Raw genomic sequence first — 26,839 nt, 5'->3', positions numbered from 1 at the left:
TACCTAACAACTTGCCACTAGGTTTTACTCCTCTCAAAGTTCTGTTACTTCCCAATTCACCACCCTCATGACCAGTCTATGACACATAGTCTTTTGGGGGACATGTAACATCCAAATTCTGCAAATGTCCATGAAAAAAAAATGATACATTGATTAATACTCAGCACTGGTTTCTAAGTTACCAAATAAAATATGTCACCTAATGTTGGTTATGAACAGGGCATTCTGCTATAAAATTGCAACACTCAACTATCACTTAAAGGATGGAAGAATGTGAATGAAATAATGTAAATGGGAAGTGTCTTTTCTGACCACAATTCCACAAAGTTCTGAAATAAGATTCTCTCTCAAGTTTACCAAAATAGCCTTTACAATTTCAGGATGTCACAGGAAATCAACTCCCTTTCTATATATCACTGTCCTGTTTACTATGGCAAATACAGTAACACCAGATAAAATATATCCTTTAAAAATCTTACATTAGTGTGAGTGTGTGTGTCTGTCTCTCTCTCTCTCTCTCTCTCTGTGTGTATGTGTGTGTGTGTGTGTGACAGCATAAATGTAAAATTCAGTTGGCAACCTTCCAAGATCCTATTCTCTTTTTCCATCTTCTTTGGAGGCAAAGTCTCTCTTGTTTCCATTGAGTTCTCCCTTCTTGCTGTGGGATTGCAGATTCATGCTACGGTGTCAGGCTTTTTACGTGGGTTCAAGAGTTGAAACTCAGGCCATAAAAAATGTTTTTTACCTCACAAGACATTTCTCTGGCCCCTCAAATAGAGTTGTTATTGAATTATCTCCAGATGACCCCAATTTCCTTCTACCTAAAGGTTTCCTGGTGCATTTGTCCTTTCCTTTTTATTTCCTGCCCTATTAGTTGTTGAATATGGCCTCATTCCTGTTTTTATTTATGTAAAACTGGTATTAAAGTCAGTAATATTTTTCAGTGGACTCTTTCCTAAATCCAGAACAGCCACAAAGAAGCGCTCATTCAGAATTGACAAATCTTGGCTCATATATAATCAGTGTGCCCTGGGCTTTCAGCTGAAAATATTTGAAATGTGTGCTCTATCCAGATCTTTAACTTCCTTGAGATTAAAATGTAGGCTATGATCCCCTGAAACATCCCATATTGTCTCTCTCAGAAGTTTTCCAGGCCCTTCCTTTAGAACAGCAACTTAGGACAAGAAGCATTGTTCCTGATTAACTTAACTATACTCTTAACCAGTCATGTATTATGTGACTAATATAATCACCAGCAATGATGTGATTAAACATATGCTATGCAATATACTATTTTTTTTAGTTCTTTATGTTTACAGGACCATTTATAAACAGGAATTTAAAATACTCCATAAAATTAAATACAGAATAAAGTCATGTCTGAAAACAAATAATAAAGGAAGAATTTTTGTTATGGAAATTATAGCCAGCACTAGTCATAGTGTACATGTGTGTGTGATAATTTCATAGCTCCTGGTATCAATTATATTTGAGAACCTATTTCTATCAATATCAAGTTGCCAAACACATGACCAGAAGCTCTTGTGAGTTTATTTCATATATTACACTACCTGATGTGAGTCTAAGGCACTGTCTATTTACTTTCTGTGATAATCCATGTTTGTTTTCTAGTCTTTCATCTCCAGTTTCTGATTTTATTCATTAAACAGGATGACTCCACCCCAACGCGTGAGTCCAAGTCATGTCTAATACACAGAACTCTGCCTTTTCTTTTTCTAGATTCCTGTCTTGGTCACCCAGATAAGTTCCACCAACCATCCAGTGAAAGTCGGGCTGTCTGATGCATTTGTCGTTGTCCACAGGATCCAGCAAATCCCCAGTAGGTAGAAGAAGGGTAATCAAATGTTAATCTTTCTATTGGGGTCAATTCTAAGGACATTGACCTCAAACAGGAGGACTGCAGAAAAACTAAAATAATCGCTGCTTGTTAATTCATGTGGTTTATGTCAATAACTCTTGTTGCTTATCCCCATTTCCCCTGAAGTAATAAGCTTAGGGGAAAAGAAAAGACAAGGCCAATCCAAGGACATTTGAATGTGGCTGGGTTTGGCCTCTTTGGCATAGTTGCTCAGTTTGGCAGAGAGGATTCAGTAACAACAGCAGGAACATGGGTGTAAAACAGTGACAATTTATCTAGGTGAGAGCCCTACAATGTTCCATGTTTATTTATGTATTTTAAATAATTTTATGAGAAAAAAAGAAGGTTTGTGCCATTTTATAGTTAACACATTTGATCAGGGAATTTAAGCAAAGAAAAATGGAGATGAACCTGTACCCCCCAGAGAAGTCACATCTTTCCTTTTCATTTACATTATTTTTGCTAATGTCATTTATATTTTGTAGAGTAAGAGAACACTCATTATTTGCACAGTTGTTCATTAGCTTTGCAGATTGACATGTTGCTGGGGGATGTACTTAGACCTAGAGTATGTGCTTAGCATGTGCAGAGACCCTGCATTCATCCTGGCATTTAAGCAAGAAAGAGGAAGGAGAAAGCTAGCATGCTGGCTGTGTTTTCTGCTGTTCTGACCACCTTCTGAGCATTTTCCAAGACAAGGTTTTGCTATATAACAATCCTGGCTGTCCTGGAACGCTCTCTTGTAGACCAGGCTGGCCTTGAACTCAAAGAAATCTCCCTGCCACTGCCTCCCTAGTGCTCAGGGATTAAAGACATGTGCCACCACTGCCCGGCTGCATTCTGACTTTTAAACCTCCTCTCCTGCCAAAATAATCCTGATGAATCATTCAGGCCACTAATCCTGAGAGTACTTGTTTTCTCCTTTAAATATATTTGTTTAAAGCAAGGAGTAAGAATAAAATACATTTAGAGAGTAGATCATGTACTTCCCCATTTTCAAGTTCTTCCTTTATTTCATTAGTGGTAACTTAATTTATCACATCCATACGTTGGGGCAAACTTGAGGTGATTCTGTTTAATTATGTCACCTCTCAATTGCAAGGAGTAAATGAAGTGGAAACTAGACTCTCCAAAGAAACAGTGTGACTGCTAACACTCAAGGATTCTCTTGGCATAGGATGGCATTTATTGTAAGTGACATTCTACTCAGTGAAGAACATGTACACCCTCCACTGGGTTTCTCCTTGTTATCTCAGAGACCATAATAGGTAATAGTCAAGGGAATTTTTAAATCAAGGCAGATTTTTCAGAAAATTAATTGTACTGAGAACAAAACAAAGATCCATTAGTGTGTGTAAGGCAACATAAAGGCTTCCTGACAGAACTCTTGAATAAGAGGCAGAGCCCTGGAGAGTCACGGTTGGCCTCTATTTGAGAAGGAGTGTTCCCACATTTTTCCTTTCAGGGGAGTTAAATTGGGCATGACTCAAGTCAGTTATTCAACAAGGAAAAAGGGAACACTGGCTTTGGTTTCTTTGTTTCTTTCCATCCATGGAAGACGGTTTATGTGCTGCTTGCTAAGAAGGTACTTTAGAGAACAAATCCACAAAAATACAAAATAAGTTTTATGTTCTATGAAAGTCTCTTCATGTGCGATATGATGTTTGAATTTTTTTTTCCCTGATTGTACAGTTGTACTTAGAAGGGTCCTAAAATGTGATTTATGCTGTGAATGGATAATTTTAGAGAAAAGAATTCTCCAAAATATAAATTGCATGAAATAAACTGATCATAAATAAATAAATACATGTAAACCTTGAGAGCATATTAAGTATGCTCCTTGGACTCAGTATTCACTGCACAAAAATTACCCAGGCTTAGAGTTCAGAGCCGATCAGTTCTCAGGCGGCTGCATGCCTTCAATGGCATCCACAGCTCTTGCTGACCTTATTATTCATTCCAGGGGGGAAAAATAGCCAAGAAGAAATGGAATCTCTAATGTTCCCCTTCTATGCTACACGAGTCCATGCTGAAGGAAGACAGTTGGAATTGATGAGTTCTACTTTAAAATCATCCCAGGAACAGGAAAATGTTAATCTCTTTAAGAATCTGTTCTGATATAATCTGTATCACATGAGCTCCTGTCTAAGAAAAGCATAGTTCCATTTAATGATCAACTGAAAGAGAAGAAATATATACTTTTTAATGTCAGCAAACAGAATAACCCAACGTTTGTTTAATACAAAGTATGATTCCTCCATCAGTTTCCCAACCCCAGGAAATGAGACGATTCTTGGAGACACATTAGCAATATTTACTGTTACTTGTGCTATGAGAATGTAGGTAAATACTTAAATCCCTTGCAAAATTATGTTAAGAAGTCTCACTATTGGGAGTGATCCCTGTGTGGAATATGAATCCTTTGTTTCTGTTACTGCTTTTCTCAATGAGTGTATTTTTAGAATAATGGATAATTATACCAAGTAAAGGACAATTTCTTTCCTTCCATAGTTATATTAACTTTCTAGTGATTGGTCATAGATAGTGCTTCTCATACTAACATTTGTTAATGACATTTGTTTGCTTCTCTCTCCTCCAATTTAGTATTTGGAAATTCAATTGTAACTTCTGGGTGCTGACTTTCTTCTTCTAGCCTCACTATTTCCACGCCCTCCGAGCTTAACAAGAAAGGCATTTCCTCAAATAAAAGTAGAGAAATCAGAATGCTGTATGGGTCTTTGAAAAACAAAACAAAAACAAAGGAACTTAAAACTGTGTCACTTAGTAATGAGAAATTTATTTGAACGCACACAAATAAAATTCTAGCAAGATGAGCTTGCCTGTATAGCTGCTGACCTGATTGAAAGTATTCCAGCAGAAGTCATGAGAGAGACAGTTTCCAAATCCCTTAGGATATTTCAATCTATGCTTCTCACCAGCGATGTTATCTGGTACTTTCATAATATCAAACCCTTCTCAACATCAATTCCTATGTCAAATTTATTGACCTTTGCTTTGTTAGCTATTATAAGTCACATCTGTATAAAGACACTCTGCCATATTCAGAAAAAGAACTTCAATTAATTTGTGTAGCAAAATGTCCTGAAAGTTTCTAACTTATATTTGAACTCTGGAAGCCATTTGTACATATTTTGCTGTACATGCAAGGTTTTCACAAGTTTGCAGACAAGAGATCATTTCCCAGAAGTCAGTTGAGACTACTTAGAGTGAGAGTAAAACAATCTAGTAAACATAAGCCAAGTTTTGTTTATTTAATATTAAAAATAGCTGTATCCTTAATTCTCAAGAGAACAGCACACTGTCTAAAAATCTTGCCTGTCTTGTTCATGAGGTCTACACTTGAACATGAGCTTATTAGCTAAATGTGGCCAAGATACACTTCTATAGTGACTGCTTAACCTTAGACACTAAGTTTTAAATTACATTTAATTAATTTTAAGTTCAAGAACAGCATGTGACCATTGGCTACCTGACTAAACAAAGCAACAGTAGAACTTATACACACATATATTTAAGTAAAATATTGACTGCCAAGTGCCTTTAAAATAACTTAGTTAAATATTATTAATAATGAATTTCAAGCATGTGCAATTATTAAATAGTAAATTTTGAAATATAATAATAGTATTTATAATTTTTATTTGATGGTAGTGTATAGTTATTGTAATTTAACAATTAGAACTTTTAATGTGAAATTAAAACTATGAAAACACAAATAATCATGCAAATTTTTTCTTCTAGATTATTTCATAGAACCCATTTCAAGTGCTTCCAGAAGAGCCTAGTTTATCTTTTTAGAGTCATCTGTCCTGTCATTCATTTAGGCCAAATCAGTCTATAAATCTCCAGTGAATGGCGTAAGCTGATCTTTATTCTCTCTAAGTGCAAAGCCCTTCAAAATTATTCATTCTGCAGAATGTAAAATTGCTTCCCTTTGCAGCACCATTCCATTGGCTGCTTTGATTTCAAGCCTGAACTAGCTCACCAAAGGCTCAATGAAAGGATAAATAAAGAATCATGCTCTCCTTTATAAAATACCATCTTATTAAGGAGCATTGGGCAAAATGATATTTCATTTTAATTCATGCATTATTAGCATACTTATTTAGTTGATCTTGAGTTTTTAAAATGTGTGTAGATAGTGGTGTATGTGAGTGTCTCTGTATGAGTAAGAGAGAGAGAAAAAGAGTGTATGTATGTGCATATGTTTGTGTTAAAGATAGTGTGTCTTTGCGTATGTGTTTGTGAGAGAATGTGTGTCTGTGTCTGTGTATTTGTATGTGTGTGTCTGTTTCTGTATCTGTGATAGAAGAGGGTGTCCTGGTGGCAAATCCACATGTGCACATACAGAGACCTGAAAAGGACAGGACTTTGTGGGTATTCTTCTGTTGCTCCCTGCTGTATTACCTTGAAAGATAATCAACACTGAATCAGAAGCTTTGTATTTCCTATAGGCTGGTTGGCCAGGAGCTCAGGGAATTTGCCTGTCTGCACAACCCCACCCCAACCTCCCCACCCCCCGCAAAGGCTGTAAAGCATCAATACCTAGCCTTTTGCTGAGTGCTGGGGATTCAAACTCATCCTTTGTGAATTCAGCAAGTGCTCATGCACTAACCCATCTCCTAGCCTGAAAATTTAACATATTTGAGAACTTTCGTGGGGATGCCATGAACAAGAAAGTTCTCCTTCAGAAATAGGTTAAGATTTCATTTAATTTTTTATGCATGCATTGACTTTTCATTTGAGCCCACATATGCCAAGAAAACAAGTTTTTACTTATTTAAATTGTCTTGATTTACTCAAAGCAGCCATTTTATGTTATTTCTAATATAAAATCATAAAAGTCAGAGAGAGGACTTTAACAAGAGGTTAACGTGCTAGGCATTTGAACATTCATTTGATCAATGCAAACTTGCTAGCAGTCCCATTGGGACAGGATTAACTGATCTAAGCAAGTGAGAGTCAGCACAAAATGCTTTTTTTTTTCATGCAAGCAGTGAATGAAGAACTCATCTTTGAAGACCCTTCTCTTTACTCCATAAAGCATGGGCATGAAATCGCTAACCAGTTAGAAGTGAGGGGTACTTTTTAATTATTTTTAATACTTAATTACTTTAACTGTCATGGTCTGATACAATATTCTTTTAGCTTTTCTATTTTGTTTTTGCCTCAAATTCATACTTTCACTTTAATAATTCCTTCCCTCATCAGTTACATAACAAATTGTGTTCTTTTTACACTTGCCTACTACAAAGGGAGCACTGGATTTTTAACTAGTTCTGGTCACCAGCCATAGAAACATGCCGGCATGTTAATTCTCCCAAATGAATTTTGATATTGAAAACTTCCTTTTCAGCACAGTTTGTACTGCTATGGTGTAGACCAGACATCTAAATGATTGAGCCCTAAATACTGTCCACTGTTTTGCCCGTGCTTGTCTTGTTCAACAATTGATTCTAAAGGTGAAAAAAACTCATACTCCATTCCACTAATTTCCATTTAATGAAGCCATTGTTTCTCCTTTCTTTTCTCTGAAAGAAAAAATATAATTAATGGCATGAGATTTAATAACATGGCATTTGATTTAATGACATCTCAAATGTGCATGACACAATCTTCTGATTCTTGGGAGCAAGGATGTGTGCTTCCCTAGGGTCTGGAGAGCTGTGTTAGTCAAAGGGCTGTGAGGAACCCACTCTGTCCTTCTCTCACAGCCTGGCTTCTAAGTCTCTGGGCAGATGATTCCGAAAGGGAGTCAGGAAATGAAGCCTTATTTGAGTATCAGGAAGCTGGGTGAGGAAAGAAGGGGGCGGGGAAAGTGTATTTTCCCCCACAGGTCTGATTTCCTTTACACATGGGAAAGTAACTTCTGACATGTGACTCTTCGGCTTGAGCAATGCCCTGAAACTTGTGAAATAGAGAGGGAATGAGAAAGCAGTACATGAGGTCTAGATGAACACACTTCCTGGTCAGCCAAATTTATTCTCCTTTATCCAACGTTTGACTAATGTTTCATGGAATCACAGCAGAATTAGGAAAAAAAAAAAGTTTGCAACCGACACATTCAAATGCTTTTCTATGTGCTTTCTTTTGCAGCGCCCACTAGCTAACTCTGTTACTACGTCTGTGTGTGGGAAGCTTGTAGCTGCTGTAATAGTATCCTGTTTTTCCTTAACTTTTTGTTTACTTTCCCTGAGCCCTCATGCTGAGAACGAATCTTGTGATGTGCATGACCTACTGTTTGCTTTAAAGAGTACTGAGTAGCCGGTGCTGGGACCAATTTGGATTGGAAAACAAGTGAGGTACAATCATTTGGAACCAGTCGTTAAGCAACCCAAAGGAGACAGTGGCAGCAGAACATGTGCTTCACCATTCAATGGACGAAGACATTTAGTAAATGCAAGGATAGGGCAAGGGAGGACATTACCATTATCTTCTCTTGTGAATGTTTGCTTTGAAGGCAAGGAAGCAAAGCAGAATCCAGTTAATCCACTGAGGGTGGATGTGGAGAGGGATAGGATTCCTAGAGGTTCTTCTGTACGACTACACTGGCCCTACCGAAAGGATCTGTATCAGCAAGTTTTTAAATAGAGCAGATTTATTTGTCCCAGAGGGACAAAAGGCAGAGACTGAGAGACAAAGACAGGAGACAGAGGATGAGGGAGAAGGGGAAAGGTACAAGGGGAAAGAGGAAGGGATATTTGGCCCCAGAGGAAAACTAAGAACTGCCTCTGCATAGAGAGGAGAGAAATGTAGCATATAGGAAAATAACAGTTTATAAAGGAAAAAGGGGAAACCCCATGTTAGGATGAGGTGGTTAATTTTAATTGGTCATGTTAATTAGGTAAGCCAACAGGGGCTGTTGATTGCTGGACTTCAATACTTTGATAGCTGGACATTGGTAGTCAGCCTCAGTAGGAGGAAGTGGCCAAATAAGGGAATAGCCACCTTGGTGGCTAGCTTCAAGAATATAATCTAAGCCGGGCGGTGGTGGCGCACGCCTTTAATCCCAGCACTCGGGAGGCAGAGCCAGGAGGATCTCTGTGAGTTCGAGGCCAGCCTGGGCTACCAAGTGAGTCCCAGGAAAGGCGCAAAGCTATGCAGAGAAACTCTGTCTCGAAAAACCAAAAAAAAAAAAAAAAAAAAAAGAATATAATCTAATGTTTTTAGCAAGGCAGAGAGAATGGGAAAGAAGGGTAAGGCCTGCTGGAGCCATGCCTGCCATGCTTTTACTGGCCAGAGTCCCTTCACCTACCCTGATGGTGATATTTCATCAAGCCAATAGTTCAACATTTGCACACTGAGTCATAGCACCATAATATCTTACTCACAGGACTGTATTTTCTCCAGGTGTTACTCTGTGAAGGTTTATTTTATTTTCTAATTTGTAACAGTCCTTAACTGATGAATATTTTAGTCAATCTTAAGTTTTTTAAAAGTTATATGAAAGTAATTGAAGTAGCAAACATTTATTTTAACATTGTGGCTTGCTTTCTTGAAGGCATATGAGCTAAATACATTTCTGGAGTCATATGAAAGTTCTACGCTTGGCAGGGCCCACCAGTGAATAAATTCCTAATGACTTGTTTTTAACAGAGTTGTCTGAATTATGACAGAAGCAAGCATTTGGAAGCTGTCATTGACTGGCGGGTCACCAAACAAAATGATTTTCATTAATTATAGTCTTGTTAAATTAATCTCCTCCCAATAGTTGGGGCACTAGGCAGGCAAATAAAACCAGCATAGAAAATGGTTTCTCCTTCCCTCCACTTCATATACACTATCACTATCTAACTCCTCGGAGGGCTTCCCACTCATTGCCACTACCTGAGGCTTTTAAAGTTTAATATGACATGAACAATGTGCTGATGTGGTAGAAATCAGCTACTGTGATGGGCACTTTCAAAACTGTGCTGTGAAGACCTGAGAACCTTCATCCTAATAATAGTATTATAAGCCCTTATTCTTTTGACTTCTAGAAACCAAATTGGGAAAAACACATGGGAAAGAAATATGTTAGGAACTCACTCAACTTAGGTGTAGGGAAAGCGTGAGCAGTCATTATCTTTTCTCCAAAAGTTAAAGACTAAAGAAGATGCTATGACTCCTTACCTCAAGGAAACATATCAAGAAATCATTATTTTTTTTCTAATGACAGGGGAACTTTGTCCTTCCTCAGTTATTAATGATTGAGAAGAATATGTATGCTTCTTTCAATTATACAAAAAAGAAATTAATTTGATTTCTGATTTTAAATTTTGTTTTAAATTTTTCAGTCTCATTAACATGAAGAGCTTTCTAGTGAGTGACATAATGGACACAAACTTATATACTTTCCCACCTAAAACAGCTTCAAGTTAAAGCCCATCCTGTGAAGAGATTGATAATCACAAAATTAAACCTCTATATCATGTATCTATATAACCAGAAATGGTACCATTGATGTGCAAAGTGAGATTTAAGACATTTCCCTGAGTTAGCAGGCTGCCAACTAACTGCAATACACACACAGCCTCAGAGGCTCCTTGATAGATTTCCATATTTTGAAGGATTTGATACATGAAATCCCAATGATAAGATGATACAGTTTCTCCAACTTTAAGCTGAAGTGGCTTTTTTTAGAAATGGGTAGCACTTCTGTGTCTATTATTAAAATGATCTTGTTTAAAAGTGGAAAAATGTTCGACACTGATTTTTCTTTCACTTGTTTTTATAGATGTTCGAAGAAGAACAATTTATGAATATCACCGAGTAGAACTACAAATGTCAAAAATTACCAACATTTCAGCAGTGGAGATGACCCCACTCCCCAGTAAGTTAATTTAAGTTAGTAAAGTGGGCAAAATAACAAGTCTGACAATCTGATCTGTTCAATAAGTTGGCTTATAATTATTCAGTATGCAATTCTAATTGTGCTTGTCAAGCATAAGTATCTTGACCCTGAGTGTGTACAGGGATGGGTGGTGATATTTAGTTTGGAGAAGTAGTTTCTCTCTCTCCTCCATGCTGTCAATTAGTCTTGAATCTATTCTCTTCTGTTTCTCAGCATGTCTCCAGTTCAATGGTTGTGGTCCTTGTGTATCCTCTCAGATTGGCTTCAACTGCAGTTGGTGCAGTAAACTTCAAAGGTAAAAGAAAAATTAATAAACATGATTTTTTTATTTTTAAAAAGACTTGTTAACTATACCTGCTGAGTTATAAATTTTGTCAAGTGTATAGATCATATATGCATTGAATGTATAGGTGTGAACATATATGTATATATATATGTGTGTGTGTATATATATATGTTCATATGTGTTGTATATGAACATATAACATATAGAAGCATAGTTGGACAGACCAAAGTGCAAAACCATTGTGCTCAGAAAAGGAGATTTCAGCATATTCATTTGTCAAATGCTTAAAATGACTAAGAACTTCCATAGTCTATATGGCCACAGCATAACATAGATTTATAATTCTCTATAGGGTTTTAAATACATCACAGTGTAGGTACTGAAGCATTGAATGGATAGTTCCAGCCCCTATTCTGCAGAAAGTATGGCATGAACTATGTTTTCCATAGCAGGAATACGTTCCAGTAATCGCATGCACATTCTTAAAAAATTCCTATCCAGTGGCTGAAAGGTCATCACTCAAGGTTATTAATGTAGGCTGAAGATGACATTCCCTGACCTTCCTATGATTGGAACGTGTATGTGGCTTTAGCCTTGTACTCTAATTGACTTAGAAACTTAAGATGCATAGTTTGCTGGTGTCAAAAAAATATTTACTGGTTTTCTTCAGTGGTAAAGGAGATTGTTCAATTTCAGGAGTTTTACAGAAACTGAGCAGTGTGAGAGATATATGACACTGGAGAGCAGATTGCCGGTCCTCGAAATGATGAATGGACATACTTCCACCAAACACTTGTATAAATTAGTGACACCGAGCTGACTCAAGAAGGAATCAGTTCGATGAATATTTCCTGGTTCTGGGAAAGCAGAGGGCATTAGTTAGGTTTCTCCAGAAGAACAGAATGGGTAGAATGGATTTATATTATAAAAGGGATAAATTAGGTTGGCTTACACAATATAGCTCTCGGTAGTTCAGCTATAGCTGTCTAAGTGCCGAAACGACTGAGTCCAGTTGCTGTTATGCCACAAAACAGAATGCCTCGGTAGCCCCAGTGTGATTCTGAAGGCCTGGAAAAATCCTGGGAAGCAGCTGCTCTTTATTTATGGTGGAAGCCCCAAGAAGCTTGGCTTTGACGGTAACAGTAAAAGTAACAATGGGATCTGTACCTCACCACGAAACCCAATGACAAGCAGGCATCAGTGCTTTTAGTGTCATCCTGTCCTGCACATTCTAGAGAAGGGTTGCCACCCCTCTGTTCACTATTCCCGGAAAATCCCTTCCTCACCAGCCCAGAGGTATGTCTGTTAGTTGGTTCCAGATCCAACCAAATTGGCAACCAAGAGTGCCTACCTCAGGGAGCATAGCTGTAAAGGATTTAATACAGAAGACTCTTGAGAAGTCACTCTGTCAGTGACTGTCATTTGCTGAGCCATTGTGCACATCATGTGTGTCCAAGGTGCTTGAAACATAGCAGTGAAGCACATGAACAGGATCCCTGCACACGGGTGGAGTTGCAGCCTCCATCATTCAGAGACTTTGAAAAGACCTCTTCTCCCTCCAGGTGGTGTTCTTCGGTGGCTTGCTGCTACAGAGGATAGATGCTGTCTCCTCATCTTCCTGCTGCAGCATAGGTGCCATGCTAAATGCATGTTAAATGCTATTGAAGGAGTAAAGATAGAATGCAACGTTTTTCATGACAATTTTGGGAAACGTTTTAAACTGACTAACTTTGGAGTAACCACTGCAGTACTGCAGTTACAACAATGTTGTTGATGAGAGCCTTAGTTTTGTTCTCAGCTCAACATGCTGTGCCAGCCATTTTCTTTGGGAAATGAAATTCAAATAATAAAAAAGCAACCAGGCAGTTAGCATTTTTCAAAGCAGATTTTAAATGATTTGTATATTCAGAGTGAGTAGAACCACTGTAAATCAAGGATCAGTGGTTATATGTATATTTTGCTAAGATTTTGTACAGATCACATGCATATCAGCAGTTATTCAAGTCTGTTTAGACAGTGACCTCTGAAATGAAGAATGCTCAAAGCAGTTTAACGAAAGATACTGATCAGCCATCTTCATAGCACTTCAAGATCATGTTTATTGACTACCATCCTGATACATTACCATTAGAGTAAGACTTGCAGGTCTTGGTTCATTTTTTCATAGTCTTTACAGGCGTGTTAAAGGCAAAGACCATGTATGATATTTCCCTTTATCTCCATTGCCAATAAATACCCTGATATTATATTATCTAAATGATAAATTATGATTAGTTTCTGGATGAATAAATTGTGTGTAGGTTTTTCTGGGACGAAAGAGTGTTCCGGGACAAGAAACTTTCCAGTGCTAAAGCCAGAAGGTCTGATGAAAGCCAGCACAAGTTGATGGCCCTTATCAGTGTATGATGGCTTTGTTTGGGTTTGTTATTTGAAATAGTGACTTGCTCTATAACCCAGGGTAAGCTTGAATACTCCATCCTCCTGTCTCAGCTTTCCACATACTAGGATTCTTGGATAATTAGAATTTCTGCCTAAAACAAGGTTAAAGTAAAGGAAGGCTTTGAAGACTCAGCTATAAACACACATGATGTCAACCACTTTTTAAAGATGCAAAAATACATGTTCTGACTTTTAAAAAAGGCAATATTTTCAGTTAAAGCATACTCACATGTAGAAATCTGCTTCTATTCTTAGTATTTCCATTTTATTGAGAAATTTATCAACCAGGTAGCATGGATGCTGAAGAGTTTACAGACATTATAAATAAGAGTATATTTGCAGCAGAGGAAGCCAGGGTACTTGGGCTAAGTACTTATGGTTTCCAGCCTGGTGGTAAGTTTGGAAACTAAATTTGAACCTGTGTGAACTTCCAGCTTTGGATCTTGCTAGCTCACCTGCTCTGTGTTATACCTCACAGGGGGATGTGTTAAGCAAGCTAATTTTAAAAAGGTGCATATTGATACTGCAAGAAGATTAGATGGTTTTTCAAAATGGCATAACCAAAACATAGAGGATAGTGACAATATTCCTAAGATTCCTGCACATTACTGACAGCATAGTAAATGTGAAATGTGATTCAGAGGATTCATCGCTGACAAGCATGCATTTTTACATGTTACTGTGTCTTTTGTTCTGTTAAATATGGAGCCCAGATTTAAAATATCAGATTCGGTTTCAATTTTGAGCAACCCCGTTATATTCACAGCAAAATTTGTCTCGTTAATTGGTTTAACTATGGCTCATTGCACTTTGATTTAACTTCCGCACTACATTTTACTAATTTCTCCTCAGACCTATAAAGGTCCAAACTTTGCTTTGCTGTATGGTATTATTTTCCCAGACTTTAGTGCCTTTATGAGAAAACAAAACAAACAGAAAACAAAATAAGAGACATGTTAGATTAAGTAGCACAAATATTGCCTTGATTTCTTTCATTCCATCATTATTTATTACATGTGATCATTTATCCTAGACTGATAATCAGTTGCTAGCAATTTCTCACCTCTCAAATTGGGCTTGCTCAATATAAAAGATAATTGGTTTCTTGATTTCATTTATTCCCATTTTTGGGGAAGCAAAAACTAAGACAAAATGTATGCCATGGCTGGCCCAGGATCTAAGAGCATTTATGACAGGCATACATAAGGAGATCAAGGATGGAAAGAACTTAATGAAAATACTTAGCCCATGGTTTTCTAGTGTTTATTTCCTCTCTGAGAATTGACAAAACTGGAATTAATCATTTTTTTAATTTTTATTTATTTATTTATTTACTTATTTATTTATTTATTTATTTATTTATTTATTTTTGGTTTTTCGAGACAGGGTTTTTTACTGTGTAGCTTTGGAACCTGTCCTGGAACTTGCTCTGTAGTGCAGGCTGGCCTCAAACTCACAGAGATCCACCTGCCTCTGCCTCCTGAGTGCTGGGATTAAAGGCGTGTGCCGCCACCGCCCGGCTCATGTTTAAAATTTTTTTAATTAAATTATTTATTTTACATCCTGACCACAGTTTCCCCTCCCTCCTCCCCTCCTATCTCCCACCCCACGTCCCTCTGCCCCTCACCACTATTCCACTCCTCCTCTGTTTCTATTCAGAAAGGGGCAGCCCTCCCATGGGTATCACCAAAGCATGGCATGTCAAGTTGCTGTAAGACTAAGCACCTCCCCTTGTATTAAGGCTGGGCATGGCAATCCAGTATGAGGCATAAGTTCCCAAGAGCCAGCCAAATCCTTAGGGACAGCCCCTGATGCCACTATTAGGAGTCCCACAGGAAGAGCAATTGTCACGTATATGCATAGGGCCTGGGTAGGTCCCATGGAGGGTCCCACATTATTAGTTCAGATACTTTGAGTTCCTATGAGCCAGATTAGTTGTTTCTCTGGAATTTTTGTGATGTCCTTGATCCCTCTGGCTCCTACAATCCTTCTGCCCTCTCTCCAGCAAGATTCCCTAAAGACTGGCTGTGGGTTTCTGCATGTGTTTTCCATAAGTTATGGATGAAGACTCTCTGATGACAACTGGGGCAGTCACCAATCTGATCACAGGAGATGACCAGTTCAGATTATGTATCCATTATTGATAGGAGTCTTAGCTGGGGTCATCCTTATAGATTCCTGAGAATTTCACTTGCATCAGGTTTCTATCTGACCCTAAAACGCCCCCCTTTCCAGTCATTTTATTCAGTACTCTCTCCATCCATCCACCCCAACCAGATCCCTCAAGTACCCAGCCCCACCTGTCCCCCAGCTCACCCAGGAGATTTCTTCCAATTTCCTTTCTTAGGGAGATCCATGAATCCCCCACTTGGGCCCTCATTACCTAGCCTCCCTGGGTCTGTGGATTATAGCATGGTTATCCTTTAATTTACAGCTAATATCCACTTATGAGTGAGTGAGTACATACTATGTTTGTCTTTCTGAGTCTGTGTTACCTCACTTAAGGTGATTTTTTTTCCAGTTTTATCCATTTGTCTGCAAATTTCATGATGTCATTTTTAACAGCTGAGTAATACTCCATTGTGTAAATGTACCACTTTTTTTTTTAACCATTCTTCAGTTGAGGGGCATCTAGGTGGTTTCCACATTCTGGCTGTTAAAAATAAAGGTGCTGTGACCATGGTTGAGCAAATGTCATTGTAGTATGATTGAGCATTCCTTGGGTATATGCTCAAGAGTGGTATAAGTGGGTCTTGAGGTAGATTGATTCCCAATTTTCTGAAAAACTGCCATACCGATTTCCAAAGTGACTACTATTTTCAATCCCACCAACAATGGAGGTGTGTTCCCCTTGCTCCACAACATTTCCACCACAAGCTGTCATTTGTGTTTTGATCTTAGTAATTCTGACAGGTGTAAGATGGAATCTCAGAGTCATTTTGCATTTCCCTGATGGCTAAGGATGTCGAACATTTCTTTAAATGTTTCTCTGCTATTTGAGATTCTTCTGTTGAGAATTCTGTTTAGGTCTGTACCCCGTTATTAATTGGATTATTTGGTTTTTTGATGTCTAATTTCCTGAGTTCTTTATGTATTTTGGAGATCAGCCTTCTATCAAATGAATTATTTTAATTTCAGCGTATATCATCATTCATTCAAGAATAAAGTCTCTTCTGAAATTCCTATTCAAGACCATATGCTAAGTTGGACAGAGGGAGAGGGGGGAAGAGCGAGGACTGATTCAGTTCATTACTAGAACTTGCACTTTCGGTATGGGGAGATAGTCTTTGAGCAAAAAAATGTGGTGTGAATAGAATTAGTATTATTGAGAGCTACAATAAGGAAAATAAACATTTTACTTTTTCTACAATTGTTAGCAGATATAGAGAACATTTTAAGAAAAAAAGTTTTATTGAATTAAGTTTCATTTGATTTTTAAATTAGCCATACAAAATAGTGGTTTCATTATCATCTTCTTATACATATAGTCACTGTACTTTCCTCAAATTTATACCCTATATCCAATTATACTCCCTTACTCCATGTGCCGATCCCCTTCTCCCCCAAATAGATATTTCTTTTCATGTCATATGAATACTCATATGTGTGTATATCAACATTAATATGTTTTATATGCATATTAGTCATACATTTTATAGATGTTTAAAACTGAATTCTGCATGAGAGCAATATGATACTTATCTTTCATTCTCTTTCTGTAACCCTCTCCTGTTCCCCTCCTTGAACCTTCAAGGATACATTGGCCTGATCAGCAGTCCTCATTAAACATTAAATATAGTTTAATTAATTAATTTTTAATTAAACTATATTTTGACTATTAAAATACTTGCTTATTTAACAACATACCAGTTACCATATCTGAAACATTACAGCAGTCAATTATTGATCAAAGCTGCATCTCTTGTAGAGATTGGAGTTTAATTTAATAAACTAGAAAGTGAATGAATTATGAATTGCATGGGTCTCAGTGCCAAGTGCTCTACTGGTCTTGACAAAGGTGGTAGTTGCTGTGACTAGCTGGACAGGAAGGACTTCTGGAAGGAAGTCATAATGTATGTGTGCTTTGACAGGAGCCAACTCCAGCGATGTGAAAGCCAAGTCTACCTTGCCTGGGTCTGCACTGGGTTCAAACTTGACTGTTGAGGAAATGAAGCACGATGAGGGGCAGAACTGTAAGCTGGGTGTGGAGAGAATGTGGGCCCAGGAGATCAGAGAGAGGGTTTGGCATAGTGGTAGTCCTATTCTCAGTCTAACAGAAAGCCTTTGGGTTCTAAAACTTAGGGAAGAGGAGAAGTGTGATTTTTTTACATTTTATAAATATAGCGCTGGAAGCTCAAAGAAAATGTTTTCTCAGTTGTTTGTGGAGTGAGTTATAATGAAAAGGAAGAGGGAGCGTGCGTATACTCAGAGATTTTCTAGCCATATTTCTAGTGAAATATGAAGAATATTTCACGTAATATAAGCCTCTTTATGGAGCACGGTCTGCTTGTTGCAATGTCTCCCACAGTGCTGCACACACTGTCCAGACTGACATAAACACCCATGCATAGGGTTAGACTGTATAAAGACAGTTGAGCCTGGAAAATTTTCTTAGACTCTCAATTGTTCCTTTGAGTTAGTAATAACTATTGACTTTGTCCACATCATCCCAATTGCTGTAGAAAGAGCTATCAACCTGATGTATTCCATAAGATGTCAAAATTCACAATTAGTATGGTATAAAATTACTTGATATTGTGATCTCTTTTGGTGTCTTACTTTAAAATTTTTTCCACTTCTCATTTTCTTTCAAATTAAAGAAATCAGTATTGATGAGACTCAGGGAATAATTATATTCCATACCTCCATCTGTTCAAATAACAAACAGAATAATGTACCTCAAACCAAATAATATAAATTATACAGACCTGTATAATAGTTATATAACATATTTATACTTAAGAAATGATTGATGGTGGGAAAATACATTTCCCAGAAACTTCTGTGTACTTTTATTTTAATCTTGTATGACATGCATGAAAATGACATGCATAAAATACATTATCTTGTATACTATGTGTTTATATATAAAACAGAATTATTATAATCTTCAATTTAACTTGACTGATTGGATGACATAAGGATCAGATTGAAAAGACATCTAAATTCGGATAGAAGAGTTAAACAGATTTTATAATCTATGTTCAAATATGCTGATTTCTTTCAAGTTGAAATCACCTCCATTTCTTTACCAGAGGGACTGAATTACTGTTTTGATAGCTCAAAACTTTGTTTTATTATATATAAACTAAGTATGTCTGTTTAAAGATATGAAATATGACTCTATTTATAACTCTAAAAGTTGTCATGTTGATAGGTGCTATGTATTCACTGAAGTATCAGAAACAACAAAGCATCTAAAGAAAGACCAGTCACAGTGCTCCTTGTAGTCTTTGCTTGGTCAACATGGACAGGAAAGGAGAGAAGTGATGTCATTTTTTTATTGAAGGCATCAAACATGAAGCTTTAATAATACACAACAACAACAATGTGTAAGTTGCTCGTATGTCTAGGGCCGGAGATCCAGTAGACATGGTACAGACTGAAATTGTGGTGTATTCTCTATTAAGTGCACTGGCCTTTTTGGTACATCAGGAGCTAACTGTCTGCCCAGCCATGTTTTAAAGCATTCAGGATTGAGGGAGCACTTCAGAGTTCTTTAAAAGAGTGAAAAATGCCCATCTCTCTGCTGGAATGGGGCCATGTAGTATGGCCTTGAAGAAGTTAGACTGTCACGAGGGTGCATAGCAGCACAGACAATTAACAATGCTGGACAAAGCAATAGAACTTTGCTCGTCAGCCAAAAATGTAAATTAATGTGTCACCAAGATATGTCTGATTCCAACATTCTTTAAATCCAAATGACCCCAATTTTCAATCATTATCAACTGAGTGGTCGGTAGGAATAGCTACAGGAGCCTGTCAAAATGCAAGTCCGTGTGCTGCCCAGTAAGGTGTTCATATTTAATGGTCCAAGGTGCAGCCTAGGATTTCAGCTTTTTATTAAATATCTTTAGGTAGCCTGAGGTGGTATGAGAAAAACATGGTGGAAATGTTGTTTCATACATGTGCACTAAGAATCTTGTAAGCTTTTTCAAACTTTATGTTTGATATTAGAATATAATTACATTTCTTCCCCCCCTCCCTTAATGGCTTTGCCAAAGTTGTGTGAAACAGTGATTCCTAATTTGAAAGTGAGACCTACCACAGAAATAAATTATGTAAATAAAAATATTTGCTGCTAGCCAGATGATGGCTAATTTTAATTGTCAACTTGACACAATCCACAATCACCTGGGGAGAGAGTCTCCGTGTTGGATTTTCTAGATCAGGTCTGTATGGGATTGTCTTGACTGTGCTAATTGATATGGGAAAGCCCTGAACACTGTGGGAGACGCCATTCCCGAGGCCTGGGATACTGAACTATATACAAACAGAAAGGGCAAACTAAGCCCTGGAGGCAGGCAGGCATGCATTCATTCATATTCTTGACTATGAATGTGGCTAGATGCCTCAATTCACAGCCACCTTAAAATTCCCTGCTGTGATGGAACTGTAATTGTGAGCAAAAATACACCGTTTTACCCCTAAGATATGTTGCGTCAGGTTGTTTTATAACAAAACACCAGGTGCTATGGCAACCACCAATATTCCCAATTCTTGGGAGGCTGAGACAAGATCTGGGATGTGAGGTTGATCTAGGCTCCATAATGATACACTGCCTCAAAAAAAAAAATGTCAGACAACAGAAAAATATTTTTAAAATATATTAGCAGTTCCCAAAGAAGAGTTTGACTTCAAAAAAGAGGAAGAAGTTTCTGGACAAACCTTATATATAATAAATAAATCAGTTTAAATCATTGGAACATATTTTATTTCTGAGGTTTGATAAAATTATTGCTACTCAAGTGGCCATTCATTGTACTTGTAGAAATGTACTCTAGCCATGATAAAATGTTTTGAGCCGGGCCGGGCGTTGGTGGCGCACGCCTTTAATCCCAGCACTCGGGAGGCAGAGGCAGGCGGATCTCTGTGAGTTCGAGGCCAGCCTGGGCTACCAAGTGAGATCCAGGAAAGGCGCAAAGCTACACAAGAGAAACCCTGTCTCGGAAAAACCAAAAAAAAAAAAAAAAAAAAAAAAAAAAAAAAAAAAAAAAAAATGTTTTGAGCCACAAAACCTATGGGTAATAAATTGAATTTTTACTTTATTTTTGTCTAGATCCCTTTATAATAATTGTTCTTAAAGAATCTTAGTAAACGGTTTCAATGGGTGTTGAGTTCAAGAGGGACACCGAAATGGATTACTGAGAAGTAAGGAGTTTACTTGAAAAGTTATTAATGCTGTTTGCAGACACAGATGGAGAGGCAGCATTTTGGTGGGGGCTACAAGGAAAGTTAAGACTCTAACACTAGGGACAGACAAGCATGGTGGAGTACATGAAGAGAGGAATGTTTGCCCAGTTGTCAGGATGGGGTATCTTTTTATGCTTTTTATATATCTGATGATGAAGGGAGGTTCCCAGTTCAATTCTGCAACCATACTCTCTGATTTCTGGACAAGAGTCAGGCAAAGGCCTAGAGAACAGGGTGTGTAAATTCACTTCCCAGGTGAGAGATCTGGTCACCTGGAAGTCTCTGAGCTAAGGACAATGCCTCCTGAGTGAGTTAATCAGTATCTGTAAAAGAGAGGGAGCAGCAGCAGCTAAATTCTGACATGAATTGGTTAACTGAAGCAGCTTAAACAAAATTGTTCTTTAAATAAAAAAAAAAAAAAGTCACCCCCTTGTCTGGTTTTCCAACTCTTCTAGCTTGTGCTCTGACCATAGTGTGTCTGTACCATGAGCTGATATAACAGGGCAATGGTATTTTACATGAAAACATTTTGAAGTAGCTTCAAAAACAGAGAAAATAATTGGAAAATGTTTCACATTCTAGTAGTAGGATTTCTCTTTGGGGAAGGAGGTTGCAGTAGTCCATTGGGTACCACAATTCACTTCACTGTATTTCTTTTTGTATGTTTTGAGTCTTTACTATATATGTAATACATTAATCCATCAAGGAACAAAGCAAATTTTCCCAAGGAGGAGTGAAAACTGCATACTCAAGTGTATTAGGATTGTTACTTCAAAAACTCAACAATTAAATTTCTTCAGCAAAGAGGTAATGCCCTCTGCAAATCTACATCTCTTTGCTCTGGAAAGATTCTGTTAGATTTGCTCGCCTTTCGGGTATAGAATGTATGTGATTATTTTCTCTTCTTTAAAATATAAATTATAGTGTTGAAAAGTGTGTGTTTGCACATACCCATCATACATTCTACATTTTGGTTTCTGTTTCCTCTGGCCATTGCTTCTATATCAGAATCAGGGAAGGATATGAATACAAAAGAGAAGTCATTTTCCTTTTTTCTGAGGTCTAAATAAGTACATGCTTGATCAACGTCTGCTGATGTTTAAGTACCACTTGAAGACACCAAGGCATTCTCCTAAATTGTTTTTGATTTTCCAACTGACAAACATTGTGTTTGCTCTTCATCTGAGCACCATTTGGCTAACTATAGAGAAAAATCTGCCCTATTTACCATCACATGTGCTTGTAACAGTTTTTTCAAGACTGTTCAATGATTTGAAAGTTTTGTTTACACTAACCCACCATGTGTTTATAAATGAGATGGCTATACTTCAACACATTCAGTCTAAGGGACAGATAAGGAATTTCTTAAAATGGCACATTTTAATGTTAAATTTAATTCTAATCTGTTAGCTTGTTGGCATTAATAAGATATTGAGTTCCCCTGAAATAATTAAAAGTTAATTGTCTAAGAATAAAATTATGTATGCTCAATTTTATAAAATAGTAAGTGCCAAAAACTATTATTGGGATAAAAATGTAGTCCTTGAAGAACAAGGAAATAAACATTTTTAAAGAAAAGTTTATAGCTGTCATCTGTTAAAACAGCAGACATGAGTATTGAATGTTGATGAACCTTAGGTTGACAATATTCTTTTGAAAAGGATGATATGATGCTTAACGAAAACAGTAGCAAGAATTGTTCATAGTGTGTTTGCCTTGTTGGAAATATGTGAAAATTCAAAACATGACATGATGATACTCAAGCCAGCATGTCAATATTTATATAAAAATATAAAAATTATTATTAAAGTATTCTCTGATCTTTTTACATTTCATTAAAATGTATCCTCTAGCAAAACTAGAATATGACAATTTCATAATCCTTGAAAGGAACATTATCCTCATTTCATTTCTGTTGTTGTGATGGCAAAAACACAGGGGAGTACAGATTTATTTCATCTTACAATTGCAGATTTTGGACCATCACTGGAAGACACAGCATCAGGAAATTGAGAGAGTTGCTTATGTCACATTCCTAGTGGAGAGCAGAGAGAAATAAATACATGCATGAGTAGCATTCATTCCTTTCCTTTTGAGAATCCAAACCAGGGAATGGTACTGCCCACTTTCATGAAATTTAGTAATTCATCAATGCATGTACCAATCCCCATGGTGTTTTGTTTGTTTGTTTGTTTTTGTTTTTGTTTTGTTTTGTTTTTGTTTTTTGGTAGTTCTACAAAGTTCTAGATATTAGTTTAAAGGTATATATCTTCATAAAATTGCACAGCAATCTTAGAAGTCTAGGATCCGTTTTAGGGGAAACATGAAGTTTAGTAGTTGAATAAAGATCAGCGTTCTTGCTTTCTCTCTCTGGAGTTTTTATAGAAATGACTGGAAGACTCTGGAGAATCATGAGACTCATTTTTTCTCTCTCTTTCCTAGAAAGCTACTTTTCCTTTTATCACCCTAGCTCTTGATTTCTCTTTTCTGTGACAATTCATGGCCAAGGAAGGTTTTTTTTATTCTCTCCATGAATCGTATCCTAGACTATAACAATTTCTGAAGATTAGTTCTCTTAAAAGTACACAGGTTTATATTCCTAATGCAATGCCTTGTGATTCCCCAGAGAAGACCTCAGTACTGCCCTGTGCCCCGATCAGAATTTATCGATCTCTCTTCTGGACTCGAGCAACACATAGATTTAATTTGGTACTGTTTGGATTTTCTGCTGCTATTCCTGCTAAAATACAGAAAGGACGGGGAGGCTGAAGGGTAGGGATGCCATATACATAGACACTTTTAAAGCAATTATAATAACTAACTTTTGCTCTATGTGTATTCTGAATCATACACCTCCTGAAACCTTTCCTGCTGCTAATGTCTATCAGTTTGATGGTCCCATTCAGTCTTTACAGTTATGGGAAAAGTTGATAAAATTGATATTGATTTGTTTGATAAATTAGGTAAATGAGCATTAAAGAGTTGGAACCTAGGTAACAAAAAAAGTAATTAGTAGAGCAAGGATTTAAAAAAAATAAATATAGGGTGTACATTTAGGGAGATGCAAAACAAATGAAAGTTAGAGTTTAAACTTTAGCACACATGACATTCCCAAGTATGTTCATAGGCTATACAGGCAATCCTAAACAGAAGACTAAGTCCCCACTTGGCTTCTGGAGAAAGTACTGCTACCCTACTGACACTTTGTAGTCAGAGGGTTTTTTTTGTGTCCCTCTCTGCTGGCAGTCGGGACAAATCTCTTTTACTCGTTCCCCCAAGTAAACACACAGAGGCTTATATTAATTAAAACTGCTCGTCCATTGGTTTAGGCTTTTTACTGACTAGCTCTTTGCCAAGGTTTACTTTCTGTCCATAATTTGTCAATGTCCTCCTTAGTTAAAGGTACGACAATTTCTGCTTGATCTATTCCTACTAATTGATGAAGTCTCAATTTTCCTTTTAAAATCAAGTTAGAGATCTTTTTCATGTAAGTTTTTAATTTTTTACTCCTTTTATTTGGTAGATAGAGCAACTTTGGATGACTGTCCAGGCAGGCAGCTGTCTCTGTCATTGTAGATTTTCCTGCTTTTCCTGATTACTTAGGTAATATTGTATCCTTTGGAGGTCTTTGTTATAGTTGAAGACTAGATAATTATAATTTTCTTACTTATGATAAAAGATAAGTTAGATATGAAACCTTATACTCACAAATATAGGATAAATTGAATATTTTCTTTAAATTTGCCAACCCTCAATGGACTGGTTATTGTAACCATAATTCTTCCTTGATAACTGTTTTGTTATACATAATTTTACTATGTTAAAGTAAAACTTTCTTTTTTAATTAAATGGAAAAGGGGAGGTACTGTGGGATGTTCTGTATGCTGTGAATGTGTTGCTCTGATTGTTTAATAAATAAAATGCTGATTGGCCGGGCGGTGGTGGTGCACACCTTTAATCCCAGCACTTGGGAGGCAGAGCCAGGTGGATCTTTTTGAGTTTGAGGCCAGCCTGGGCTACCAAGTGAGTTCCAGGAAAGATGCAAAGCTACACAGAGAAACCCTGTCTCGAAAAACCAAATTAAAAAAAAAAAATCCTGATTGGCCAGTAGTCAGGCAGGAAGTATAGGCAGGATAAGCAGACAAGGAGAATACTGGGAAGAGGAAAGCTGAGTGAGGAGATGCCAGCCCACTTTCCAGGGAGCATGTATGGCACACAGGAAAGCCATGGAAAATGTGGCAACATATAGATTAACAGAAATGGGTTGAGTTTAAATGTAAGAGCTAGTCAGTAGTAGGCCTGAGCTAATAGCCAAGGAGTTTTAATTAATATAATCCTCTGTGTGTTTACTTGGGTCTGAGCAGATGCAGACCAGGTGGGATACAGAAAAAAATTCAGCTATAACACTAACCACTGTATAAAACATATTCAGATGCTTGGTCATTGTAAAGCATTTTGAAGATACAGAGTTGTTGTTTCAATTGTAGTTGGGATTATGTTCATGCACAATGCAGGATTTGCAAGATGAGTTTTAATGAAAAATAAATATCACAGATGAAGCTAAGTACATAGTATTCTCATGGGTAAAAAAAAAAAAACCAAGATTTGAAAATAATCAATTTAAAGCCTATGCTTTGAAAAGAGTATATGGAAACTTTATTTTGTGGGGGAGAATTATACCTATTATGCTTTTCTATGTTTCATTTTCTACACATTATCAGAATGTGGAGCATCAGTTTGCCATTGCCTCTACTCCTAAACTGAAGCATGCGGTGTATGCAAAAAGACAGTATTTTGGGGGCTAAAATACTATGGAGACTTCAGTTATGACTGTGTAGTCATGAACTGAGCTACCCGAAGTCATAAAGTATGCATATTCAGAGATGGCTTTCTTTTTTTTTTTTTTTTTTTTTTTTTTGGTTTTTCGAGACAGGGTTTCTCTGCGTAGCTTTGCGCCTTTCCTGGAGCTCACTTGGTAGCCCAGGCTGGCCTCGAACTCACAGAGATCCGCCTGGCTCTGCCTCCCGAGTGCTGGGATTAAAGGCGTGCGCCACCACCGCCCGGCTCACACCGAATTTGGAAACAAATATTGAGTCTGGTTTTGATGGGCTTGATGAAGTATGCAGTGATGCCATATAAATAAAACAGGACATTAAGGAAAATGAGGTCTTCGGGGGATGTGGGAAAGGCAGGGAAGAGAAAGTAACAGCATATATGGGACATAAGAGAAAAAGTGTGACTAGTAGAAAAAAGGGATCTAGAAGAGTTCTGTAGAGAGGAGAACAAATAAAAAATACAAATAAGAAATTATGTAATGCCATAAAGAAACTCATTATAGTGTATGCTAACTTAAAACAAGAATAAAAAAGCAAAGTTGAAGAGGAACTGCCCAACTATGAGTGTTTCAGTTAACACAAAGTGACATCGGCTATTTTATGAAGTAAAAAATTGCTTCACACTCAAATTCTTAAAAAACTTCCTCTTTTTTCTCTCTTTAATAAGACATAGAACATTGATAAACATGAGCTGCATAAAAACTCAAATAGAATCGGCATTTAAAATTTGATACTTTATATGCCCAACAAGACTGATGTAGAATAAAGTTAAGAAATACGGAAGAACACACTCTTCTATGACCAAAATTATTCCTTAAAATAGGAGTTTACTAATGTGTTGTGGGCCATCCATCTGCTAAGAAGCTTGTTCTTGTAGATTGTTAGAAACCTTCCAGGCCTTTTAATGAGTTCACAGATGGATGATGAGGAGATCAGAACAAAATTTCCAGCAGAAAACCAAGTTTTCTATGTTCTACAATCACTACTAAAATTATGTAGCAAAGATCTTGGGAAACAACTGGTGGTAAAGTGTATGCTGTGCTACATGAGAACTGAAGTGCAGGTCATCTGACCTATGTAAAACTGGGGAATGTGGCAACTTGCCTGTAAACCGAGGACCTGGACGCACAAGC

The 26,839-nt window shown here is 37.2% G+C and overlaps 1 protein-coding gene across 2 annotated transcripts in view; it reads left to right on the top strand.

Moving 5' to 3' along the window:
- The window catches only part of Plxdc2 (plexin domain containing 2), a 403,601-nt gene that overhangs the window by 298,360 nt on the left and 78,402 nt on the right, over positions 1-26,839 (top strand). For both annotated transcript variants that reach the window (XM_076572690.1, XM_076572691.1), the window contains 3 exons: positions 1,741-1,840; positions 10,617-10,712; positions 10,947-11,028. In XM_076572690.1, coding sequence (XP_076428805.1) covers positions 1,741-1,840; positions 10,617-10,712; positions 10,947-11,028 — 278 coding nt within the window. The remainder of the gene's footprint in view (positions 1-1,740; positions 1,841-10,616; positions 10,713-10,946; positions 11,029-26,839) is intronic.

This window comes from Peromyscus maniculatus, chromosome 5, assembly GCF_049852395.1.
Source record: "Peromyscus maniculatus bairdii isolate BWxNUB_F1_BW_parent chromosome 5, HU_Pman_BW_mat_3.1, whole genome shotgun sequence".
NCBI classification, from domain to species: Eukaryota; Metazoa; Chordata; class Mammalia; order Rodentia; family Cricetidae; genus Peromyscus; species Peromyscus maniculatus.
This window is presented reverse-complemented; position numbering and strand designations above follow the sequence as displayed.